This window comes from Callithrix jacchus, chromosome 6 (genome assembly GCF_049354715.1).
Source record: "Callithrix jacchus isolate 240 chromosome 6, calJac240_pri, whole genome shotgun sequence".
NCBI lineage: Eukaryota > Metazoa > Chordata > Mammalia > Primates > Cebidae > Callithrix > Callithrix jacchus.
Window position 1 is genome coordinate 6435913 of NC_133507.1, and position 25602 is coordinate 6461514.

Genomic DNA, 25602 nt, shown 5'->3' on the forward strand with positions numbered 1-25602 from the left:
AATGTTAAGTCACGTGGCCACACCTTGCTACATGGGAGGCCAAGAAATGTGATCTAGAAACGCAGAGACAAGGGCCATGGTCAACATCAGGCAGGGTCTCCAGCACACTTTTCTACTGCACGGTCATAAATGTATTCACCTATACTTTTCTCTGGCACACTGATAGTTTTATTTCTTCTCTATGTGTATGTAACTCCTGTGGAATTTGTTGGTCCATGATAGGATGTAGGGAATCTTGCTTTATTTTTTCCAAATTTATAGAATTGCCAACTTATTTTATAAATTTTATAACGTGGTCCTTTCCCCACAGGATTCTCCCGAATGTGGGATTCCTCACATGTGTGATTCTGTCAGTTAGCGATGCTTTCACCTTCATCTAGGATGTTTCACTTCACATGACAGATTCGGGAGCCAATGCACCATTGGATGGGCTGCCCAGTGATGTCACAACAGCATCTTTCAGGTTCCCTTGACCCATCCCTCATGGTCACAGGCCAGCACAGCTTCCCATGTCACATCACTTCAAGGTGGAAAGATTCTATGCATGCCCCTTTTCTTAGGAAAACAAAACATTTGCCAAAAGTAGCCCAGCAGATTTCCTAGTGCATTTTGGCAGCTCATGGAGGAGAAAGAACTGGCCACATGGCTACTTTTAGCTGCAGGAGAAACTGGTAAAGCAGGAGTCATAATTGTCTTGATTCACATAGCCCGTGGACTTAACTACATGGGTCTGAGCACATTGTAGCATGAGCAGAAGCAAAGGTCTGTTAGTGATAAGGAAGGGGAATGGATGTTGGCTGGGAAGTTAAGGGCATCTGCCATTATCCTATACCAAATTCTCTCTTCTCCCCTACCCTCACACATCTTTGCATTTTCTGTTCTCCTCCACGGGTCCATGTGTCTCTGTCTGTCCCTGTGTACCCAGTCACAATACCTTTATGTGTGAAGTGTGGGAGAACAAACATCAACTTTATTGTTCATCAAAATTGTCATGGAATTACTGGCTTATTCTTCTAAGTTTTAGAAACTGTTCGTCCGCTTCCATGAAAAATTCTGTATTGATTGCATTCCATTTATCATACACATTAGAGAGGAACTGGCATCTTAACAACACAGTCTTTCCGTCCATTTATTTAAGTTCTCTTTCTATCCCTCATTAAAGATTTATTGTTTTCTGCAAAGGAAAAAAATAAAGGTTTCTTTCTTGTTGTGTAGTTTTCCTAATTAACTTACAGGATATTTGGTGGGAGTTGGTTGGCTATTATGAAATAGATCTTATTGTGTTCTTTTTAAAATTCTAACTTGGCTGATGTTGACATCTAGGAAAAGTGTTGATTTCGGATGTTGATCTTGTTCCAGCCATTTAAAATGTTCTCATTTGTTATAATACTTAGTCATGAGTTTGTTCTAAACCTTGATCCAAATGCTACTAATGTTTTCACTATTAGATCTGATTAAGTCCTAAAAATTTAGAATCAATGTCATTTAATAAGTAGAAAACAGGTTCCTTCTTTTCCTGGTTTGTTTCAACTTGGTATAATGAATAATTGTGAGGTTTTTGGCATCTTTTAAGATGACCATATGGTTTTTCTCCTCAAATTTGTTGAGATAATATATTGGCATGAAAATCATGTTTGGCTGTTAGTAACAGAGAGAAGATGTTATGGCAGATTTAACAAGAGGGGAATTCACTTCTCTCACATGTATGAGAATGAGGCATTCCAGGCCTGGTGATGGCATCTCCAGAACTGCACAGAATCACCTCCTTCCACCCCAATAACCTCCACTACCAAGCACCCACGATGGCTGCAGCAGCCTCCACTACCAAGCACCCATGATGGCTACAGCAGCTCCAAGGCGCTTGTCTCTTTATGTTGTTTTCTATCTTTTGGCCTCATTTGCTACTCTTTAAGTTGTACATCTATGTTTATAAATGGTATTTGCCTTGGCTTTTTTTTTTTTCCTATCGCCTCTTTTCTAGTTTTGACATCTGAATCATTTTACCTTCATCTATCAATTAGGAATACATTCAGCTACAAGTAACCAAACATTTTGCTTATAAATAGACACTTAGGTGAGAAGTATAATAAGAAGTCCAGGGGTGGGCTGTCTACAGCTGGCGCGAGTGTTCCATGATGCCGTTGGAAATAGCTTCCTACTTTACCCAACTTTCACTGGGTTTTGTTCTCTTGCATTATACTTCATACTCCCAGAAGCATAATGGACTTGCAGATGTTATTTCCTCATTCAAGGCAGAAAGAAGAAGGAAGGCAGATGAGAAAGGCCTGTTCCATTTAAGCCTTTCCCTTTCTGTCAGGTAAGCAAGTGCTTTTCCCTAAAGCCAACCCGTTGGCATCTCTTTCCATCAGGGAAACCGAGTCATCATCCAGCATGGCATGTGCAGATTGGTGAATCACAAGTTGGGGTATAACTGGCTTTCACCAATTGCAGTTCGTCCCTGGGTGCCAGGAATTTTGTCTGTCTTCTCTGAAATCCAGGGTCTCAGCTGCTCCCTGATAAACCAAGATTCAGTCTGCAGTGGGTGCAAGGGTATGCGGTGGGCAACATCTAAGAAATGGGGCGAGTACCTGCTTATTGCCTTCTGGGATCTGGATGCCAATATTTTGTATCTTTATTTATTTTCCTAAAGGATATGCTATTCCTATCAGTTCTCTCCTCTGAAACTCTCATCGACTTCCCGCTGGCCTCATGACATAAGTGAGCTACTCACCCGGGCAGCCCCCAGGGCTGGCCCTCACCTCCACCCCCAGCCTCTTGGCCACCAGCTCTCCTGGACACACTAGGGTATCTGTGCCTGGCGTCCACACATGTTGCTCATCCACCCAGAATGCCCTCTTTGCCCCCTTCCTTAACCCGCCTCAAAAATTCATCTTACCTTTAGCTGCCTTCGTCTGACAGGTGCAGAGAACTGTTCCTTTCTCATATTCTAATGGGTTTGCTTGTTAATAATAGGAGAGTATTGATTCCAATCTAAGTGAAATTATGGTTGCTTTCATGTGTACCCATCAGAATGGGGTATGAACGTAGGTTTAGTGTTTTTAGTTTCCTTTTGTTCGTGTATTCAGCGTATTTATTATCTTGTATATTCCAGCTTGTGGTGTCCTCCAGGGCAGCCCTCACAGAGAGAAGGAGGCAAGTAGGTTGGGTGACAGCTCAGTGCACAAGGTGTGTCCCACCACCTGTCACAATGACAATGGCAGGCCAGGAAGAGAGGCTGACCCCATTAGGCTGTCTTTTCCTTGAAAAGAAGGTACCTTTACCCAGAAGAAGAACTGATTTAATGATTGGAATCAGTAGGAAAAGTAGCAGCCTGATTTGTAAGTTCTTTGGATTTTTCTTTAAACACTTGTCAATGGCACATTGGTCTGATTCAGGCACATATTTTATGCCAGTATAACAGCTACATTTGTGAGCCTGAAGAATAAAAACATAAATCTTTCAAAGCAAAGCGGCCTTGCAAGCATTCCAGTGCTGGAGGTTTAGAATTGTCAGCCAAGCTCTGCTGCACATTTTCAGGAATGAGATAATCTCCGTGACACTGAGGTTCTCTTGTAAGATGATCTTTCCAGGGTATGGGCACATTACACTGTTGCAAGACTGTAGGTTTCCACAAGTCAGAACAAGTGTCACCATGTTTCATGGCCTTACCAAGTTCACTGTCATGTTCATGTGCAAGTCTTATCTACAAAACTACTATTACTCCTTGTGGATTCTTTAGAAATTATCTACACACTATCCCAAATTTAGGATGGTTTGGCTTAGGATTTTCTAACTTTATGATAGGTTTCTTGGGAGGTTACCCCATCATAAGTCAGGGAGGATCTGGACTTACAATGGTTTGACTTATTTCAACTTTAATGTGGATTTATTGGAATATTAAATTCATTTTCAACTTACTATATTTTCAACTTAAGATACATTTGTTGGTGTATAACCCCCTCATAAATTGAGGAGCATCTGTAGTTCTTATGAACAGTCTGTATTCCTTTTGGGATCATAAGCCCATGACTGTGATGATAGATGTACACTTGCTGTCATATGAAGAACCCTGAATAATTCAACATGCCATTGATGCACATATCATTTCAATGTGCACAGGAGGAAACTTCAGTAGGTCCTACACTTACTGCTTTTCCCGAAGATGTAGATTTTAGGAGAGACTTTTCTTCCATCTTTCCATACTGGGAGAAAACTATGAAAAGGTACAATTGACTGAGTGCCAACTAAGGAAATGTTTTGCTTCCAGTGATGCATCTATGCACATAATTTATTTCAAGGGCACCAGATGTTTTGACCTGAGACCTTTTGAAGACACGCTGTTCCACTGTAAAGGGATGGTATTGTGTGATGGAAGAATGGTGACTTTGGGGTCAAAGTGAGTCCATGTGGGAATCTTTAGTCTGCCACTGGGCACTCTGGGCTTTAGTAAAATTGAACAAAACCACTGTCCCTGTGGAACTGTTGCCTGTATGAGAGTTAACTCACCCATAAAGCACAATCAATGTAATTGTGGGCCCTCAGCAAGTAGCATTTATTTTCCTCAATGAGATACGTAGGGGATTTAGGCCCATGGGAAGAGTCTTTTTAACTCCATTCAAATTAATTTGAAAACCAATCTCTAGGAAAATATGACCTAACAAAATTAAACCATATAGAGATAGAAAGACAAGGCAGAGCAATTTCCATAGGAAAAAATTAGAGGAAATTAAAAAAGAAGCACCAGGAACAGATTAATTTGCGGGTCAGATGTACCACAAATGGCCCTGGTGCTACTTCGATTAATCCAGAGCACTGAAAAGAAAGTGACACTTTCAGGTTTTTTTATGTATATAACATCACTATAAACCTGACCAAGATTGCACGTGAGAGTAAAAACCATAGCTTAATCCAGTTTAATATTAATTTAAGAATTTCACAGAAAATGAAATAGAGAAATGAGCATAATACTAATTTAAGAATTTCACAGAAAACGAAATGCCACATGATCTTAAAAGTGGGAGCCAAACATTGAGTACACATGGACACAAAGAAAGGAGCACTGTTGTCGCTGGGACAACACTGGAACCTACTTGAGGGTGGAGGGTCATTCTTGCAGCAATCCCATTACTGGGTATATACCCAAAGGATTATAAAACATTCATTTATAAAGACACACGCACATGCATGTTTATTGTGGCAATGTTTACAATAGCAAAGACTTGGAACCAACCCAAATGCCCATCAAGGATAGATTGGATAAAGAAAATATGGCACATACACACCATGGAATGCTATGCAGTCATAAAAAAGGATGAGTTCATGTATACCTATGTAACAGACCTGCATGATCTGCACGTGTACCCCAGAACTTAAAGTGTAATAAATAAATAAATAAAAATTCTAGAAAATCGCATTGGTTAAACCCTTCTAGACATTGGATTAGGCAAGGATTTTATGACCAAGAACCCAAAAGCAAATGCAATAAAAAGAAAGATAAATTGCTTGGACTTATTTAAGCTAAAGAGCTTTGCATGGCAAAAGAAACAGCCAGCAGAGTAAACAGACAACCCACAGAGTGGAAAAAACCTTCATAATCCATACATCTGACAAAGGACTAATATCTAGAATCTACAATGAACTCAAATCAGTACGAAAAATAACAAACAATCCCATCAAAAAGTGGGCTAAAGACATGAATAGAAAATTCTCAAAAGAAGATATACAGATGGCCAACAAACATATGAAAAAATGTAAACATCACTAATGATCAGGGAAATGTGAATGAAAACCACAGTGCAATACCATCTTACTCCTGCAAGAATGACCATAAAAAATCAACACACAGTAGCTGCTGCCGTGGATGCAGCGAATGGGGAACACTTCTGCACCGCTGCTGGGAATGTAAACTGCTGCAGCCGCTATGGAGAAGAGTGTGAAGATTCCTTAAAGAACTAAAAGTAGAACCCCCATTTGATCTAGCAGTCCACTACTTGGTATCTTCCCAGAGGAAAGTAAATCATTATATGAAAAAAGATACTTGCACACGCATGTTTGTAGCAGCACAGTTCACAATTGTAAAATCATGGAACCGATCCAAATGCCATTAATGAGTGAATAAAGAAACTGTAGTCGTTATACAATGGAATACTACTCAGCCATAAAAAGGAATGGATTAATGGCATTTGCAGCAACCTGGATGAGATTGGAGACTATTGTCCTAAGTGAAGTAACTCAAGAATAGAAAACCAAACATCGTGTGTTCTCACTGATATTTGGGAGCTAAGCCAGGAGGATGTAAAGGCATAAGAATGATACAATGGACTTTTGGGACTTGGGGAGAAGAACAGCGGGAGGGATAAAAGACTACAAATAGGATGTAGTGTATACTGCTCAGATGATAGGTGCACCAAAATCTCACAAATCACCACAAAAGAACTTACTCATGTAACCAAATACCACCTGTACCCCAATAACTTATGAGAAAAAAATTTTAAAGAAAATGTGGTACACATATACCGTGGAATACTATACAGCCATAAAAAAGGAACGAGATCAGCCAGGCACAGTGGCTCATGCCTGTAATCCCAGCATTTTGGGAGGCTGAGGTGGGCAAATCACAAGGTCAAGAGATCAAGACCATCCTGGCCAACACAATGAAACCCCATCTCTACTAAAAATATAATAATTAGCTGGGCATGATGACATGTGCCTGTAGTCCCAGCTACTCGGGATGCTGAGGCAGGAGAATCGCTTGAACCTGGGAGGCAGAAATTGCAGTGAGCTGAGATGGCACCACTGCACTCTAGCCTGGTGACAGAGGGAGACTCCATCTCAAAAAAAAAAAGAACCAAAAAAAGGAACGAGATCATGTCCTTTGCAGGGACATGGGTGGAAATGGAATCATTATCCTCAACAACCTAACACAGAAACAGAAAACCAAACACCACATGTTCTCACTTATAAGTGGGAACTGAACAATAAGAAGACATGGACACATGGAGGGGAACAACAAACACTGGGGCCTGTGGGGGTTGGGGGATGGTGAGCATCGGGGGATGGTGAGCACCAGGATAAATAGCTAAGGTGTGCAAGGCTTAATACCTAGGTGATGGGTAGATAGGTGCAACAAACCACCATGGCACACATTTACCTATGCAATGAAACTGCACATCCTACACATGTATCCTGGAACTTAAATTAAATTTGTAAAAAAAAAAAATGTGTGTGTGAGTCTGCACGTGTGTGTGTGTGTGTGTGTGTGTGTGTGTTTATCCCAAGAGCCAACACCCAGCATCTTTTTCAACGTGGAAACACCAAAGTTATTCCCACTAAAGTTAGGAACAAAGCAAAGATTCCTATAATCTCTCATAATATGTAATATTTTGAATGCATTAATCAGGAAAATCAGACAAGATTGGGCAATAGAGAAATACTCTGTCTCAAAAAAAAAAAGAGTTAACACAAACTATATTTGCATTTGATGTGATTGTGTATCTGGGAAACTTAAAAACTATTGAAAATTGCTATAAATGGTAAGAATTTCGCAAGATACAAATTTAGCACACATTAATCAATAGCTTTGATTTGAGCAGGATAAGTTGAAAGGGTAACTGTGTAATATGCTATCATTTCTGATTTTATTAAGAACTAGGATTCGGTGGGGGAAGGAGGTTCATACATAAAAGAGATTAGGTTAAGTAAAACTCCTAAGTCTTCCATTTGAATTGGAAATATTAGAATGAACTCAAGATGTATTTTTTATTAAAACAAACGTATTTCTTACCTTACCAAAAAGTCCTGTAAACAATGACTAAACCACTAGCTATGGGTACACCAAGCACCCAGAATGTGGTCTTGATAAACCATTCTCAATAAAAAAGACTCATAGTTCTTCGGAGAAATATCTAATCCTAGATCCAAAACAGTAAATGTGGAAGAGAGACCTGAAACATCTTGTCACACCTGATAGAAAAGAAACTATCAGCTACACTAGTAGCTGATTCAGGACTTAAGCATCCATAAAGACAGAAGCTGCTCTATACTGGACAGATGGAAATCATACAATCTGTTTAAATCGACGAATGCAAAATATTTCAGAAAAAGAAGTAACAAATTGATCCCATTGAAGGAAGGTAGTGAGCCATGTTGTCCAAGTAAAATGATGAGTTAAAAGGTCACAAATAAAGCATCTGTCTTGCCTTTTCTAGTAGATGTCTATCACTGGGTTACCAAATAGTAGATTAGTGGAAATTTCCCTTTAAGAATTCCGGATAATAAATAAAGAATGAATGAAAGAATTATGCTGGCCGTGTATGCAACTCCTCTTGAATTGCTGGGTTTAAGGCAATGATTATCAGTGGCTGCTACCACCACAAGCAGAGACAGTCAAATACTCAGTGCCAACTGACTGATAGAAGAAGACAGCACCAAAATGTGCCCCAAATCAAACCTAAATCTCATATCCTCATGCTGATTTACACAAAATACAGAGGACAGAGGAGCACTGTGTTGGATTGCTCCACCACAGGAGCAGTCAGTCAAAGCCAGATGACGGAAAACTCTAGAGTGAAAAATATATATGAGATTTTTCAACATACAGAGGAAAAAAGATGAAGGCAGAATCTGTAGATTAAAAAAGACCTATCAACCAATTACAGTGAGAGATCTTATTTGAATTCTGACTCAAACCAACTGAAAAACTAAGTATGTGAACTTGTAACATTTGATAACAGTGGAAATTTGCACACTGGATATTAATTACACTGAAGAATTATTGTTAATTTCTAGGTGGGGATTATGGTACTGTGATTATGTTTTTAAAAGTCTTTTAGAGAGAGATGGAAGTAAGTGTGGATGAAATAATGTGTTATCTGGAATTGGCTTCAAAATGATGTGAGCAGGGGAAGGGTTGGAGATAGAGAAGAAGCATAGTTGGCTAAGAGTTGATAATTGTCATGCCTGAGTGATGGGTATTTGGCTTTAATATACTCTTCTGTCTACTTTTATATATATTTAAATTTTTTATTGGAAAAAAATATTTTAAAAATGTATACCGTTGCTTAATTCTGTGTTCTCCTTGTTAGCCTAAAAATCTAAGCTCCAGAGTAGAGTGACTGGGATGTTGAGGTGTCATTTATAATTGCTAGTGCCCACTTTCTCCTGTCAGTTCAACTACTGTTGCTCTCGTATTAAGAACTTTGAAGAATTTGATATGTCATTGATGAGTATATCATTTCAATGCATATAAGACAAAAAAAAAAAAGCTCCAGTAGATCCTACACTTATTGCGATTTTCAAAGGTATAAATTTTAGGAGAGACCTTTCTTCCATCTTTCCATACTAGGAGAAAATTATGAAAAAGTACAATTGAGTGAGTGCCAGCTAAGGAAATGTTTTCCTTCCAATGATGCATCTATGCTCATATTTTATTTTAAAGGCACCAGATGCTCTGAGAGCAGGCACGAAGCCCAGTCATGGCCCCTGAACAGAAGGCATGTCTCCCTCCCATTGAGCCCATTGGGTGTCCAGCCTCGGGCACCTGCTGGACAAATGAAATGGGCTCAATGCCCACACGTGTGCCTTCTCTGAGCCTCAGGTGCAAGCAGTGGTCCCAGCACTGCCCACTGTTGCCGCTTAGAGCCTTTCTCAGTTCCCACAAAGACACAACACCGTGTGTTTGAGAGTATCAGCCTCACCAAGGGGAGAACTAAAGAGTGAAACAATCCTGCAATAATGCAAAGAACTTCAGTGCGACCCACGGACATTCCTGTAGCCACTTTTGTTTGATCTTTACACAGGCGCCTCTGTCGCTCCCTGGCCAAACCTCTCTTCCTATTCCTCAGTAAGAAGCACCTCCCCTCCTTACCCAGGGCTTTTTACATTGAACTTCCTGGAGAAATTGCTTCATCACAGCCCAGATTACTCTTAGACTCATCTTTGTCTCTAGCTTATGTTGTGGAGGTTATGTAAGTAATATATGTGGCCAAGCTTTGGAAATGATCATTGCTCCACGCATTTGAATGTTTGGCAGAGCCAAACTTCCCAGAATTCATGCCCCCACACTGAAAGACACTGGGCTCTCTTAATTTTTGTATGAACCATAAAAATGCTCTGGAATATGTGTTTCCCTAATGTGGCATCCACAGAAACCTTTGTCCCCAGTGCACCACACTTCACCAAGGTCACAATGGTGTCTGGCAAAGGATGGGTCATGAAGGCTTCTGGAATGTCGACATCTCAGTTGAGACATCCAATTCATTCACCAGGGAGCCCAGGCACCTGTGATCTCCTTGCCAACCAGGCTGGACATGGTGGACACACCTGACCTTTTTCGTATTTAATCATTCGCCTGCTAAACAGGGATGTATAAATGTATGGGCAGTCGAGGGCCGATTCTCAAGATCAGAACAGTACATTTGCCTATTGTTTTAATCTATGTCAATGATAATAATAGTAATGGTGCATGTTCTTTCAGTATCATCTCGTTCTATCCTTTCTGCAATTCTAAGAGGCAGGGTTGTTCTCACCCTCATTGTTCAGATGTGAGCAATAGTGCAAATGTACTTAATTCCACTGAATTGTACACTTAAACGTGGTTAAAATGGCAAATTTCATGTTGTGTATATTTCTCCACATAACTGCCATTGAATGTACTGCTGTGGTATGTGCTAATAGTTTCAAACAGCTCTGTGCTGTGCAAGTGATCCTCACTGAAATAGAAATGCTTGCTAAAATGAGGAAAGCTGAGACAGTCCCTGGCCAGGCCCTGGGCATGGGAGCTGGTGGTCAGCTGGTGAGCAGGGACCTATAGGGCCCAGGAAGACAGAGTACATGCCTCAGGCAATTGGTCAAGGCCAAGATGCAGCCTCCTGTGACAAAAAGCCAGCCTCTGGCCTCAGTCTGAGGGCAAAGAGATCACATGCTCTTGTTCTCTGATCTGTTTCCAGGTGGCAGTGACAAAAGAAGACACTCTCCTGTCCGAGGCCCCAGTGCATGGAGAGAAGGAAGAAATTGATTTCCTAATTGGTACCATATACATCAGGTCAGATAATTTTCTTATTTCCTAGCCCTATCAACTAAAAATTATACCACTGGGAGCCATGTGCAAGATGGGGTGGTCACAGGAATGTCCTGAGGGTACGGACCTCCCTGCATAAGACCCCCAGTCCTCAGTCTTGCACGTTAGGTGAGCTCATTTCCGCATCCTCACAGAAGCATGGGAGGGCTCAGAGAGGTGAAGCCCATGTCACAGCCAGACAGCAGAGGGCCAGGGTTAAATCAGGCTACATGCCTGGCTCTAAAGCATGCGCCCCTGACATCAGACCTACCCCACCAAGCAGCGCCCATCCCAGCGGGTTATTGTGAAAGAAGGAACAGAGGACAGTCATCAGTAGCAGGGGCTTCAAACTCACCCCACAATGTATAGAATTAATTACATACTTTCTAGCATAAAATTTTCCATTGCCTGTAATGGGGTCTGCAAACTTTTTCCATAGAGTTCCATAGAGTACATCTTTTTAGTTTTGTGGGCCCTCAGGTCTCTGTTTTAACTCCTCAACTCAGCCAGGTGCAAAAGCAGCCATAGACCACATGTAAATGAGTGGGTGTGGTTGTGTTCACGTGAAAATTCATTTACAAAAACCAGAGGCAGACCACATTTGGCCCATGGGCCATAACTTGCAGACCTCTTGTCTACAGAAACACAAGGATGCACTTGTACTCCATCAGCAAAGATTAAGCACCCACTGAGGACCCCAGCACCATTCACTAGTGTAAGTCACTCTCACTTGCAAAGTGGCAGTGGCTTTTCTCCAGCAGTCGGCAACTACATTCAGCCTGAGTTCAGCGGCTGCACATCCTTCTATCTCTCTGGCTGGGATCATGCTGCCTGGGAAATCCAGCATTCTTAAGGATGTTGTTGGATTGATGGCTGCTCTTAGAGAGATGGCAGATAGTTGAGCAGCCATCTTCAGCAAGTGTGGCATTTCAGTCAACTGTGGATTAACCTGGAGTTTTTCCTAATAGCCAAGTAGGGGGTGAGGCCTGAGGGTATAGGATGGCACACTGATACAGGCAGAATTGGAATAGAGTGGGTAACATCCATCACATTGAGGAAGTATTACTAGACTATACAATTCGGAAGAGGATTAGAAATGTAGCAACTCCAGTTACATTTTTCTAGACGTGCTTAGGTGTTTGAAATTTTAAAATAATCTAGTCTTTTTTCCCCATCAGTTATTAGAATTAATAAAACGTAAGGTCAGGAGTGCTGGAGAGAGTGAGGATCCCTTGCCTTAGTCTATCTGGGCTACTGTGTCAAAATACAATCGCTTGGGAAGCTTATGAACAACAGAAATGTATTCCACACAGCACTGAAGGCTGGGACGTCTAAGATGAGGGAACCCGCAGATTTGGCATCTAGTGAGGGCCATTTCCTGCTTCATAGATGGCACTGTCTTTCTCTATCACCGTGGAGATTAGACATCAACATACGAATTTTGGGAGAGAACAAATATTCGGCTCATAACAAACCTCTCACATGGCGTGTACAGAGGGATGATATTTTACTTCAAGTCCTATAATATAATGTCTTGCATAAAGAATAAAGGAGTTCGATCAAACCAGTTCAAAAAAATATGACAGCAGGTGGAAATGGCTCATTCCCTCCTTCGGGTGTCTGCGTGTGGTTGTCATGCGCAGCTCCGTTTCCGTTACGTGGTAAAATGCGTTTTCTCTTCTTTCCTGCAGATGGATGGTTTCTAGTGTGCTTCCAAACCCCACCTCGGCCGAGTGTTGGGCAGCACTTCTACATGATCCTATGACTCTTGATATGGACGCAGTCCTGTCAGACTTTGTTCGGTCCACGGGGGCAGAACCTGGTCTGGCCAGAGACCTGCTGGAAGGTAAGCCCACCTCCTTGTCCCCCACAGCACTCTTCTGGGTACAGCCTCTTTCCAAACAAGAGTTTCAATACCTGACAACAGTGGTGCTTGTGCGGTATTCCGACCCTCAAAATGAAAGTGTTGGTGATAAAATTATTTTTGTTATTTTTATTTTGGGTATGAAATAAATCACCTAACTCCTGACAGTAAAATTGCATGAAGCACTAATTGGGCTTTGCCTTGGGTTATATCCTACCAATTATCGAGTCAAAATTTATCAACGATTATTATATTTAAGAAAATATATTCAATGGAGCAGAATTATAAAACATTCAAGAAAATACTTTTATGGGGACCTTAGTTTCGTATCTGTCTTAGCTGAGACAAAAATACTCTAGGCCAGGGTTGTTGGTGGAAAAAGCACCTACTATCCAGTAAAGTTACTGGGAATAATTCACAGGTAAGAAGTCAGGCTTCATCCTTCTGCTTTTCACGGAGATATCATTTGCTGTGTGAGAGATGTGTATCATCTGTATGTCTGTTTTCAGAAAATTTATTCAGATATAATCATAGTGAACTAAAATTAAAGTTTAGTTTCTGCGTCTCTAAAATGGATTTATGTTTTTTTTTTTTTTCCTGGTGGTAACAGTGGTATGTAAATAAAGGACCAGTTACAACTTCTCAGGACAGTCAGCTGTGTGAGAGGACAGAACTTTGCTTATTATTTACTTCAAATGTAAAAACTGCAATTTGTGGAGTTAGTAAATACTTGGTCAAGAACTGTAAGTCACTTAGGGAAAATGAGCATCATTGTGCATTTCAGAAGTGGAGAGAACTATTCAGTCATACTGAAAATTAACAACCACCTATTGGAGGAGTCTCAGAAAATGGGAATGGCGAAAGCATAGGTTTTAAATTTTCCCCAACCTCTCAGAATTTCAAACCAAGTCCAAGTTTAGAATAAAATATGCTGAGAGTTTTTGTGATCTGTGGAAATCAAACTATGATTCTCCCTTCCTGCTATTTATATTATATAATGTCTCCCTTTCCATTTCCATTATTTTTGTTAAGTGGGCAGCAGTGTGGAGAAGTGGGCTTGGAATTAGGTTGGCAGTGAGATCTGAGTTTGAGTTCAAATTCAGCCACTTATCAACTATGAGACATAGCACAAATTATTTTACTTCCCTTACCCTCAGATTTTTTTCTAGGTTGAGCTTAACCCACCTTACAAGGTGACTGTGAATGTTAGAAGTTGTGATATAAAATGTGTGGTAAAGAAGCAGCGTGTAGCAGATGCTCAAAAAGTACAGAAGACCATGGTTAAGGTGGCCATCACTGTAATTAGTACTAACATCACTACTGATGTCTGGACAGCCTTAAATAGGAAGCAAATGTTGTCTCTTTATTTTTTTACTTATATTTTTCATATTAAGATACAGAAATATTGAGTTTTTTGTGTCTAGTTCCATGAACTTTAACACATGTATGGATTTGTGTTATTACTACCGTTTTCAGTATACAGAAGTACTTCATCACCTCCAGAGTCTCTGTCCTGATATCTTTTATAATTAGACCTCCCTTACCCCCAGCCACTGGCAATCAGTGCTCTATTTTGTATCACTAGTTTTATCTCTTTGCCAGAATGTCAAATAAATATCCTGCAGAGCCTAATCTTTTGAAACTGGCTCCTTTTCACTCAGTAAGATTATTTTGGGACTCACCAAGCCATATGTCAGTAGCCGTTCCTTTTTGTTGCTGAATAGTATTCCATTCTGCAGGTGCACCACAGTTTATTTATCCGCTCATCTGTCCAGGTGCATTTCCGTTGTTTTCAATTTTTGGCAGTTATGATTAGAGCTTCTAGAAACATTTAAGAACAGGATTTTGTGAATATAGTTTTAATTTTTCTAGGCTCAATACATGTTGACCTTATAAGAAGCTGCTAACCTGTTTCCCCGAGTACTGTGCCATTTTGCATTCCTACCAGCAATGTCTGAGAGCTCCAGCTGCCCACATCCGCGTCAGCGCCTGGTATTTCTTCCATTTTCGTTATTTCGTTTTAACCATTTGATAGCTGTGATGGTATTTCTTCGTGGTTTTCATTTTCATCTTCCTAATAACTAATGACATTGAAAATTTTCATGCTATTGATTTTCCCTCTTTTTATTCTTTTTCATGAAATGTCTGCTCAAGCTTTTTGCCTATGTCTAAATTGAGTTGTTTACCTGAGTTTCAAGAGTTGTTTACATATTCTGAGCATAAATCCTTTGTTCAGATACATGATTTGCAAATATCTTCTCCCAGTCTGTGCTTGACTTTTCAGTCTCTTACCAGGGCCTTTCACAGAGCAGTTTTATATTCTCATGCGGTCCAAGTGACGTTTTTGTGGCATAGATCATGCTTTGAGTGACATATCTGAGAAATTTTGCATAACTCCAGGTCATGAAGATTTTCCCCTAGTTGGTCTTTTAAGGGTTTTATGTTTTCATGTTTCACATTTAGATCTACAATCCATTTGAGCTGATTTTTATATAATATGTGAGATTTAGGTCCAGATTCTGTTTTATGCATATGCCTATCCAATTGTTTCAACATCATTTATTGAATATATCTTTCTTCTTCCATTAAAATTGAATTGCCTTTGCATATTTGACAAAAAGCCAGCTGAGGGTATTTGTAAGGAATATATGTCCAGGCAGCGGTTCATTTCTGTTGATCACTACGTCTGTTCTTTTATCAACACTGTGCCATATTGATTTCTATAGATTTGTAATGAGTTTTAAAATCAGATAGTGTGATTTTTCTAAATTTATTCTTCTTTTTCAAACGTGTTTTAGCTATTTTTTTTTTTTTTTTGCCTTTCCATGTGAATTTTAGGATCTGCTTGCCTCTAAACAACTAAAATAGAAAACCCACTGGATGAGCTTACAGATTAATTTAGTTGTTAAATTTTTTTTATTTCTAGTATTTCCACTTAGTTCTTCATACCCTCTATTTCTCTGTAAGAATCTCTGTATTTTGAGAATAGCCTCCTTTACTTGTACAGTATTCTTAACAAACGCTTGAAAATCTTTGTCAAATAATTCCAAACTGTTTCACTGAGATTTTGACTGCAATTTTAGTAAATCTACAAGTCAATCCTATGTTGTGTCTTTTAGTCCATGAAGGAGTGCCATAATTTCCGTTCACTTGGGCCTCCGTTAAGTTCTTTCATGAGCATTTTATGGTTTTCGGCATATAGATCCTATGCATGTTTTGTTATATGTGTATGGGGGGTGGGGTTGTGAGCTATTGTACATGGTATTTTTTTAAATTTCAGTTTCTACTTGTTTATTGGCAATATACAGAAATATAATTGATTTTTTGTGCTGATCTTATATCCTGCAATCTTGCTAAACCTAAACTCAGTTTGTTCTAGGAGGGGTGTGTGTGTGTGTTCCTTGGGATTTTCTACATAGGTGATCATATTGTCTCTGAATAAGGACAGTTTTATTTCTTCCTTTCCAGTCTCTAGGTCTTTCTGGTTTTCTTGGCTTTTTTCACTGATGAGGACTATTCAAAAGGTTGAATAGGAGTGTTAAAAAAGAAGATCCTTGCCTTGTTCATAATCTCTGAGAAAAGCAGTCTGTCACCATAAGTAGAATGTTGGCCGTAAGATTTAGTAGATGGTCTTTATCAGGTGAAGGAAATTTCTTTCTATTCCATTTGCTGAGAGTTTTATAATAAATAGATTTGAATTTTTAAAATGAATAAACTGATTTTTTGGCTTTAAACTATCACCATGCTAGATGAAACTGATTGCCTTCTAGTCGTAAACCAGACTTTCGGCCATTTCTTTCTATGTTTCTATGTTCTGCCTTTTTTTTCTTCCCTTGTGGGACTCAGATGATAGAAAGCTCAGACCTTTTATTACCTAAGATCTTTATGGTTCTGCTCAAGTTTTCCAATCTTTGTCTGTTGTTCAGATTCAATCATTTCTATTTATTTATTTTTGTATAAATTTACTGCTTCCTCCATCATCTTTATTCCACTAGTCAGTCCATCCAGTGGGTTTTCTATTTTAGTTGTTAATTTTTTCATTTCTAGTATTTCCACTTAGTTCTTTGTATCTTCTATTTCTTTGCAAGACTTTCTGTATTTTTTGAGAGTACCCTCCTTTACTTGTACAATATTTTTAACAAATGCTTGAAAATCTTTGTCAAATAATTCTAGTACCTGTTTCATCTCAAGAGTAGCTGTTGAGGTTTCTGTGGCTTTCAGTTTGCTAATTGTATCCTAGACACTTTAAATACTATGTTTTGAGATTCTGGTTATTATTAAAATCTTACAGTGAATATTATCATCTTTAGTTTAGAAGATAACCACTCCAAAGGATTCAGACTACAGATTCCAAGTTCCCTCAAGACTTGTGTGGTTTGAGATCGCTGTGAAGTCTTTGAGCAGTGGATCTGTCTCACACAGGTGCCACCTAGTGGCCAGCCTGGGACTCTGGCAGTAGTCTAGCCCATGTTCCAGCACTCAAAAGTCTACGTCATCTGTGTAGGGTCAGATCCATACATGTAGAGCTCAAAGGTAAGCCCAAGAGTTCATGAGCAACTTTCAGGGGTTGCTCTCCCAAAGCCCTTCCTCACTGTAACCTTCTCAGTAGTGTCTGGGTCCCTGGGCTTACCTTTTCAGCCCTCCAGCCAGCTTGGGTGGTGGAGGCTTCTTTACCCTACTCTCTGGTGCACTTGACTGTGCTAGGTCGGAGCTAAGCAGCCAGCCACCAGAGAGAAAAAGTATGAAGGTTTTCCCCACCCTCTGGGGACCTCAGACCCTCTAGTTGGAAAGGAAGTTTGCCCAGCCTGATGACTTTAATTCTCTGCCATTTCTCACTAGGGCCACAAAATTTTGGGGGCACAGAGAAGAAAAAAAATTTAGAAGAAAAAGGAAAAAACAGGATACATTAAAGATTTCCAGAGCTTCTCAGAACGTTAGAGACCTATTTCCTGTTTCTGTGCCCAAGTTGGTGAGCTTTTCCTGGAATTAGTGCCCACTCTGGGTTAGGAGCTGCATTGAGTCCACGCTGGGGAGACTGGAGGTAGGGGAAGTGTCTCACTCACCTCCAGCTCTGTGACACTTCCAGCGGTGGTCTCCCTCTTGCGTCGGCCTACTGCCATTCGCCTTCCTGATCCTAGACACTGCTGCGTGCACCACTCTGCCCAGGGGTCCCGGCTGCACCCAGTGGGAGAGAGGGTGGCAGTGGCGAGTGCTCACCTCACCCACTGCTGGGTCCTGCCTCGGCTTTCACAGATAAGAAGACTGTGGTTCCATGCGTATGATGGATTCTTCAAGGAGTCAGTTATTTGGGTGAAGATTTATCTAAAGCCAGAGTTTCAAAGAATGAAATATTTTTGTTGTAAGTCCTCAAAAAGATCTATATTGGAAGGGTGTCAATAATATAGGAATTTAGAGGGGAAATGTCTAAAGGGAAATGAATCCTCATGATAGCAGAAGCTGAGTATAAGGTACATGGCCCTCTTTTGTAACTTCTTATATTTTTATTTATTTCAAAATAAAAAGTTAAAAAACACTGCAATGATGGGAATCACAGCACAGTAGAGGGAGGCCAATAAGAGGAAGGAGGAACAGAGTCTCATCACAACCTTGGTAAACTGAGGCAAGACAGAGTGAACGTGAACACTTACCTGCCTCTAGACAGAAGCGGGTGGCCTTGCCTGTTCACCTATTTCCTGTGTTACCAAATGAAACTTGGGTCTGCCCCCCAGTGCGGCAAAGCCAGACATCAAGATTGCAGTGAAAGAAAGTGAGACATTTACTGCAGGGCACCAAGCCAGGAGAATTGGGCAGCTCATGTAAGCTCTGAACCCCCCAATGCCATATAGGTAAGCATTTTTAAAGGCAGTGGGAGGCCGGGCACAGTGGCTCACGCCTGTAATCCCAGCACTTTGGGAGGCCAAGGTGGGCAGATCACCTAAGGTCAGTAGTTCAAGACCAGCCTGGCCAACATGGTGACACCCCATCTCTACTAAAAATACAAAAATTAGCTGGGCATGGTGGCAGGTCCCTGTAATCCCAGCTACTCAGGAGGATGAGGCAGGAGAATTGCTTGAACCCAGGAGGTGGAGGTTGCAGTGAGCCTAGATCGTGCCATTGCACTCCAGCCTGGGCAACAAGAACAAAACTTCATCTCAGATAATAATAATAAAATAAAGGCAGGGGGCAGAAGTTACAGGCAAAGTCATAAATCAACACACAGAGGCTGTACATCAGTTTCACCTAAAAAGGCAGGACATCTTGGAGCAGGTGGGGGACAGAGGGCACAGGTCATAGGTGGATTCGAAGATTTTCTGATTTACAGTAGGTTAAGGGAGTGAAGCTTTGTCTGCAAATTGGGGATCAGCAGAAAAGAAGGTTAGCTCTGGCCTGTGGACATGACCTCCTCCAGCTCCCTCAAGAAGAAATTTAGAACCAAGACTGGTGGTCCGAGTTCAGTTCTCAGTTTCCCCTGTCTGAGGTCTACATGCCAGCAGATGGCACTTTTCATTTGATGGGGGTCCTGGTTTCCGGAAGTCAACTCCAGGACATGTGTTAAATGTCATCTTTAGTCTCTGTAGGGAACTTTGGTCTATTTTGTGACTTTAACTTCCCTGGCTATTGTCTTCAGTTATTCTTCCCTTCTTGCTTACGTTGCTCATTTACTCCTCAGGGCTGGCCTTTGAGGGAACTCAGAATTTCTTTTTATTTCCATGCTTGGGGGCTGGTGCCCAGCAGGCCCCTAAGAGGGGTCTCTGCTCCATCTCACCTAATATCAGCCCCTTGTGTGTCCCTGAAGTGGTTCTCCAAAACAAAATCAAGTCAGGTAACTCCCTTTCCTCACATTTTTCGTACATTCCCCCACCCTCCAGTTACCTGCAAAATAAACTTCTCCACCTGGTACTCCAGCCCTTAAGCATCTAGTCCTATTCCATCCCTTCCCTCATCACCTGGGGCATCCCTTCACCATCCCTTTCCCAGACAGAAGAGCCACCTCTGTGCCTCCACCTCCGCCCACTGCTGCTGCTGCTGCTCCTCCCCCTCCATACACTGCCTCCCTGTTAAAATTCAGCTCTTCCTCCAAGGTGGATCGTGAACTCCCAGACAGCAAGGACCATACCAGGTTTTGTTTACTCTTTGCCCAACACCCTGCACGTGTGAGTCCCTCAGTAGAGCGATCTACTAATAGTTGCTTGGCCACAGTGACAAACAGCCAGACAGAAATCCTCGCGCACACGGAGACAGATGTAAATAAGTTATACAGCGTGTCAGCCGTGAGTGCTGTGGAGGTAACTATGTCAGGGAGACGAAGCAGATATGAGTGTGTACAGTTTTAATAGGGTTGTCAGGGAAGGCTTCACCAAAACAAAATGCATCTGAACAAAGATTTGAGGACGTGAGAAAGCAAGGCCCCAGGTGTCTGGAGGAGGAAGTCTGAGAAGAGGTAAGGATTCCTCGATCATTCCTTGCCCTCCTGTGGAACTCTGTGGACTTCTGCTGCAGCATGTATTTGGGTGTGCCTTATTTTATGAATCATTCACATGCTTATCAAGCTCAGTTTGCCCAGTCTTGAGCACATGCCACTGATTTACCAGAATTCACTGTACAATTAGAGGACTGCCGTGGGCAAATCCCACACCCCCGAATGGCAACAAAAAGGTGGTCTAGGGACCATGAGTCCTAAGCAGGAGTTACTACTTGACCACCAGGTGCAATGGCCTCCTGCTGGGGCTGGGACTGGGACTGTCTTGTCAGTGGGTCCAGAAATACTGAAAGGAAACCGTTGGCTACCCTTCCAAGCATCCTGTTCCACTGGGGAGACCTCTGCCGTTAGACCAGACATATTTGGGGGAAAATGGCCGATAAAAAATCAAAATAAATCCCTCCAGATCAGAATTCTCAAATACTTCCTCTAGCCTGGCACCACTCGGGAAGACACATTCTTCCTTTAGAAAGATGAGTATATTTAAATACTCTTAAAACAAACAGACCCATTAAGACCATTTGCGGTGAGTTTCCTTGTGTCAGGCTGATCAATTAAGTAGATCTTACTTCCCTCCTTTCCTTCCTACTGGGGAAGCCCGTAACCCCCAGATACCATCACTGGCCTATTTTATTGGATTTACTCAAAAGTCTGTGCCATTGTGGCTGCTTGAAATTAAACACTTCCACCAGGTGCAGCAGCTCACACCTGTAACGACAGCACTTTGGGAGGCTGAGGCGGGTGGATCAGAGGTCAGGAGTTCGAGACCAGCCTGACCAACATTGTGAAACCCCATCTCTACTGAAAATACAAAAATTAGCCAGGCATGGTGGCACATGCCTGTAGTCCCAGCTACTCAGGAGTCTGAAGCAGGAGAATTGCTTGAACCGAGAAGGTAGAGGTTGCAGTGAGCCAAGATCACACCTTTGCACTCTAGCCTGGGGTGAGACTCCTTCTCAAAAAAAATACAAATAAAAGAAATTAAACACTTCCTCTCTGGAAAGCCAACCACATTCATCCCAGCATCCTTCTGGTGTCTGTGCATGGATAAAGCCTCCCCATTCCCCTGTGTCCCCCACGACTTTATGTTCTTCCACTTTGCTTCACTTATGTGCTCACCACTCCAGGGCTCCCTGGGGTCCAGGAATTCCATGTGATTCCCTTTCACATGGCTGAGAGCCCCAGCACTGTGGATGAGCTGTCCTGAGTGGGCACTCAGTAATGTGGGCGAAACTGAATCAAGCTGAAGAGGGAAGGAGCAAAAGAACAACCAGAAGCCCTCCCTGGTAGTGTAGCTCAGATTCAGAGTCATGTCGTTAAACACTTTTTAAAATAAAAAATTAGCTGTGCAAACTGAAATCAATTTAAACTATTTTCTTTGATTAGGCAGGAAGGAGGAGGCTGCTACATATTAAGAACTCCCACTTAAGCCAAACCTTGGTGTTTCCAATCGGCAGGCAGGCACTGAGAGGCTCTGGGCTGCGAGTGGGAGATCCAGGAAGAAAGAAGAGAAGAAGGCCCTGCCTTCAAGATCCTTCCTGCCTAACGCAATCTATAGGCAGCTGGGTGCTAACAAAATTTCTATTTATAAAACAGGCAGGCAGCCAGCCTATGGGCAGTACATTGCCAACGTGTGCTGTAGATTAAAAAAGGCTCAAGAGATCTATCAAACAGTGATAATATATGCACATTATTTGAATATTGATTCCAACAAACTAAAAAAGAAAAATTATAAGACAGTCTGAGAAATGTGCACACTTAACATTTACTGGATATTAAAGAATAACTACTTTTAGATATATTTTTCTTGTGATAGTGCTAAGAAAAATAAGGTACATACTGACATGGATGGATGAAGTAACGGGAGGTTTTCTGGGGACAGGAAAATGAGTGGGAGAGGAAACGAAACAATATTATCCACGAGTTGATTTTTGTTAAACCTGAACAGTGGGTGCAAACAAGTTTATTGTAAGCGATGGATGAATGAACGTTTCCATAATAAAAAGTTTTAAAACAGACGGCACCGGAAAACCTCTGCTTCCAGCCAAGATGCAGTACCCGAATGTGGGTGTGCCCTCTTGCCTGAGAGAGAAAGATAAATATGATAAAGTTACTGAACATCGGATCGTGAAGGACAGTGGTCCCCAAGAGATTGTAAACAAACAAGGTTAGCCCTGTAATTGCCCAGCTCACTGCCTGGAGAAAGTTTCTAATATTGGTACAGGGAGGAGGAAACCAAAGGAAGCCTGGTCGACTCCACAGTGGGAGGAGACAGAGCTTAGAGCCTCCTCCTAGGAGTCCAGGAGGCTGGAGTTCACAAGTCAGAGCCTAAGAGAGGAGACAGCTACACAGAGAGAGAACTGCAGTGATTCACAGAGGCCAAGGATCACCAGCACCTGCGTGTGAGGAAGCTATATGCAGCTGGGCAGAGAACCACCTAAGAAGATTAGAGGGAACAGTGCCCAGGGCTGAGACGGAGCCAAGGAAAGTGCCTGTGTCCACGAGCCAGGCCGGACAAGCACCGAATGTAATACCTAGAAAGATCTTGCCTCAGTAATTGAGAATAATTAGCCCTATAATAAAAACTTTTCTAGAACTGGGTACAGTGGCTCATACCTGTAAATCAATACTTTGGGAGGCCAAGGCAGGAGAACCGCTTGAGGACAAGAGTTCAAAACTAGCCTGGACAACATAGCAAGACCTCTGACTAAAAATTTTCTAAAAATTAGCTGGGTATCATGGCATATGGCTGTGCTCCTGGCTACTTAAGAGGCTGAGTTGAAGAGATCATTTGAGCCCAAGAATTCAAGGTTATGGTGAGCTATGATGGCACCACTGTACTCCTGCCTAGGCAACACTAAGATCTTGACTCTAAAAAAATAAAAATAAGTAAAGTAATCCACTCTGATCACATCTAACGAAACTTAAGAGCAAGAAGCAAGATCTAAAAGGATCAGAGTAAAACGGCCTCGTTACCTGACACAAAGTTCTTGGTCTCACAGCCAAGGAAATCAAGGACACGGCCACACCAAGGGTGAGATTAGAGCAGAAGCAGAAGTTTAATAGGCGAAAGAAAGAGAATAGTTCTCCGCAGCAAAGACGGTTCCCGAAAAGGGTTGCCATTCAGCAGTGAAATGCAAGGGTTTTTATAAACTAGCTAGCAGGGAGGCGGCATCTTATCTACATAGGGCATGAAGAAAACAGTTAGGACCAGGTGTGCCATCTGCATAGAGTGCGAATCTCTGGCATCCCCCACCCCACCCTTTTATTGTGGAGGCAGATCTTTTGCCTGAGCTACTCCACATTGCTTTCATACTGCGTATGTGCTTAAAAAGGGGAGGTGGAGCCCCCACGGTGGGCATGCCTGACTCCACGTACCCCTTTCTGTCTGCAGCTTCAGGCATCCCCCATGCAAGCTTTCAGCTTCCCTATCTATGTTTGCAGCCTGAACTTGCAGGCTGTTCTTTGTTAGAAGAGAAGTGATTTTCTGGGCTGCTTTTTGGTAGAAGGGAAGTTCTGCCAAGGACTCTCTGCCCTAACTATCTGCCTAGCTAGTCTCTTTTTACCTCCTCTCTCAAGAGTATTTCCAAGAAATGTAGCTTCATTCTACAACAAAGCTCAATAATAGTTACAGAAATATAAACTTGTCCAGCACCAAATAATGCAAAAGTCTTGCTGTCTGGCACCCAGCAGTAGTTATCAGGAGTGCAAAGTAGCAGGAACATAGGATCCTTGATGAGGAGGAGCTGTTCAGTCACAAACCAGAACCGGCAAAGTAGCAGGAACATAGGATCCTTGATGAGGAGGAGCTGTTCAGTCACAGCCAAACCAGAACCGGCAAAGTAGCAGGAACATAGGATCCTTGATGAGGAGGAGCTGTTCAGTCACAGCCAAACCAGAACCGGCAAAGTAGCAGGAACAGAGGGTCTGTGATGAGGAGGAGCTGTTCAGTCACAGCCAAACCAGAACCGGCAAAGTAGCAGGAACAGAGGGTCTGTGATGAGGAGGAGCTGTTCAGTCACAGCCAAACCAGAACCGGCAAAGTAGCAGGAACAGAGGGTCTGTGATGAGGAGGAGCTGTTCAGTCACAGCCAAACCAGAACCGGCAAAGTAGCAGGAACATAGGATCCTTGATGAGGAGGAGCTGTTCAGTCACAGCCAAACCAGAACCGGCAAAGTAGCAGGAACATAGGATCCTTGATGAGGAGGAGCTGTTCAGTCACAGCCAAACCAGAACCGGCAAAGTAGCAGGAACAGAGGGTCTGTGATGAGGAGGAGCTGTTCGGTCACAAACCAGAACCGGCAAAGTAGCAGGAACATAGGATCCTTGATGAGGAGGAGCTGTTCAGTCACAGCCAAACCAGAACCGGCAAAGTAGCAGGAACATAGGATCCTTGATGAGGAGGAGCTGTTCAGTCACAAACCAGAACCGGCAAAGTAGCAGGAACAGAGGGTCTGTGATGAGGAGGAGCTGTTCGGTCACAAACCAGAACCGGCGGAGATGTTGGAATCACCAGACAAGGGCACTAAAGGTTATTATAACTGTATTCTGTAGAACAGAATAAGGTACATACTGACATGCTGTTCAGATGTTTAAGTAAAGATAGGGAAGATACTTTTTAAAGCCCAAAGTGAACTTGCAGAGATGAAGACTACATCTGAGCTGAAAAAGTAACTCAGTGGCATTAACAGCAGATTGCTTCTTACAATAAAAAGAAGATTAGTGAACGTGAAGACATAGCAATGGAAAAAATACAAAATGAAACACAGAGAGCAAATAGAAGTAAAGAAGTATTAAAGGCATCAGTGAAAGCCAGGTGTGATGGTGCATCCCTGTAATGCCAGCTACTTGGGAGGCTGAAGTAGGATGATTGCTTGGGCCCAGGAATTTGAGGTTAGCCTGGACTACATAATAAGACCCCCACCTCCAAAAAGCATGAAATAAAATAATTAAAAATTAAAGCATCCATGACCTGCAGGAAAATGAAAGCAGCCTAAAATAAGTCTAATTGGAATCCTTGAAGGAGAGGCATAAAAAGCAGGAAAAAATTATTCAAGGAAACAAACAGTACCTATAAGAAAATGTAAAAGTTTAACACCTTTATTAGAAGAGAAGCAAGGCCCCAAACCAATTACCTTAATTTTTACCTTGAAAACTAAAAAAAAAAAGAGCAAACTAAACCCAAAGTGGAGAGAAGAAAT

At 41.8% G+C, this 25602-nt stretch overlaps 1 protein-coding gene across 3 annotated transcripts in view; it reads left to right on the top strand.

Annotated features, from left to right (window-relative positions):
• The window catches only part of OTUD7A (OTU deubiquitinase 7A), a 308219-nt gene that overhangs the window by 157755 nt on the left and 124862 nt on the right, over positions 1–25602 (top strand). For all 3 annotated transcript variants that reach the window (XM_017973141.4, XM_035303601.3, XM_035303602.3), the window contains 2 exons: positions 10947–11041; positions 12748–12902. In XM_017973141.4, coding sequence (XP_017828630.3) covers positions 12752–12902 — 151 coding nt within the window. In that variant the 5' untranslated portion in view covers positions 10947–11041; positions 12748–12751. The remainder of the gene's footprint in view (positions 1–10946; positions 11042–12747; positions 12903–25602) is intronic.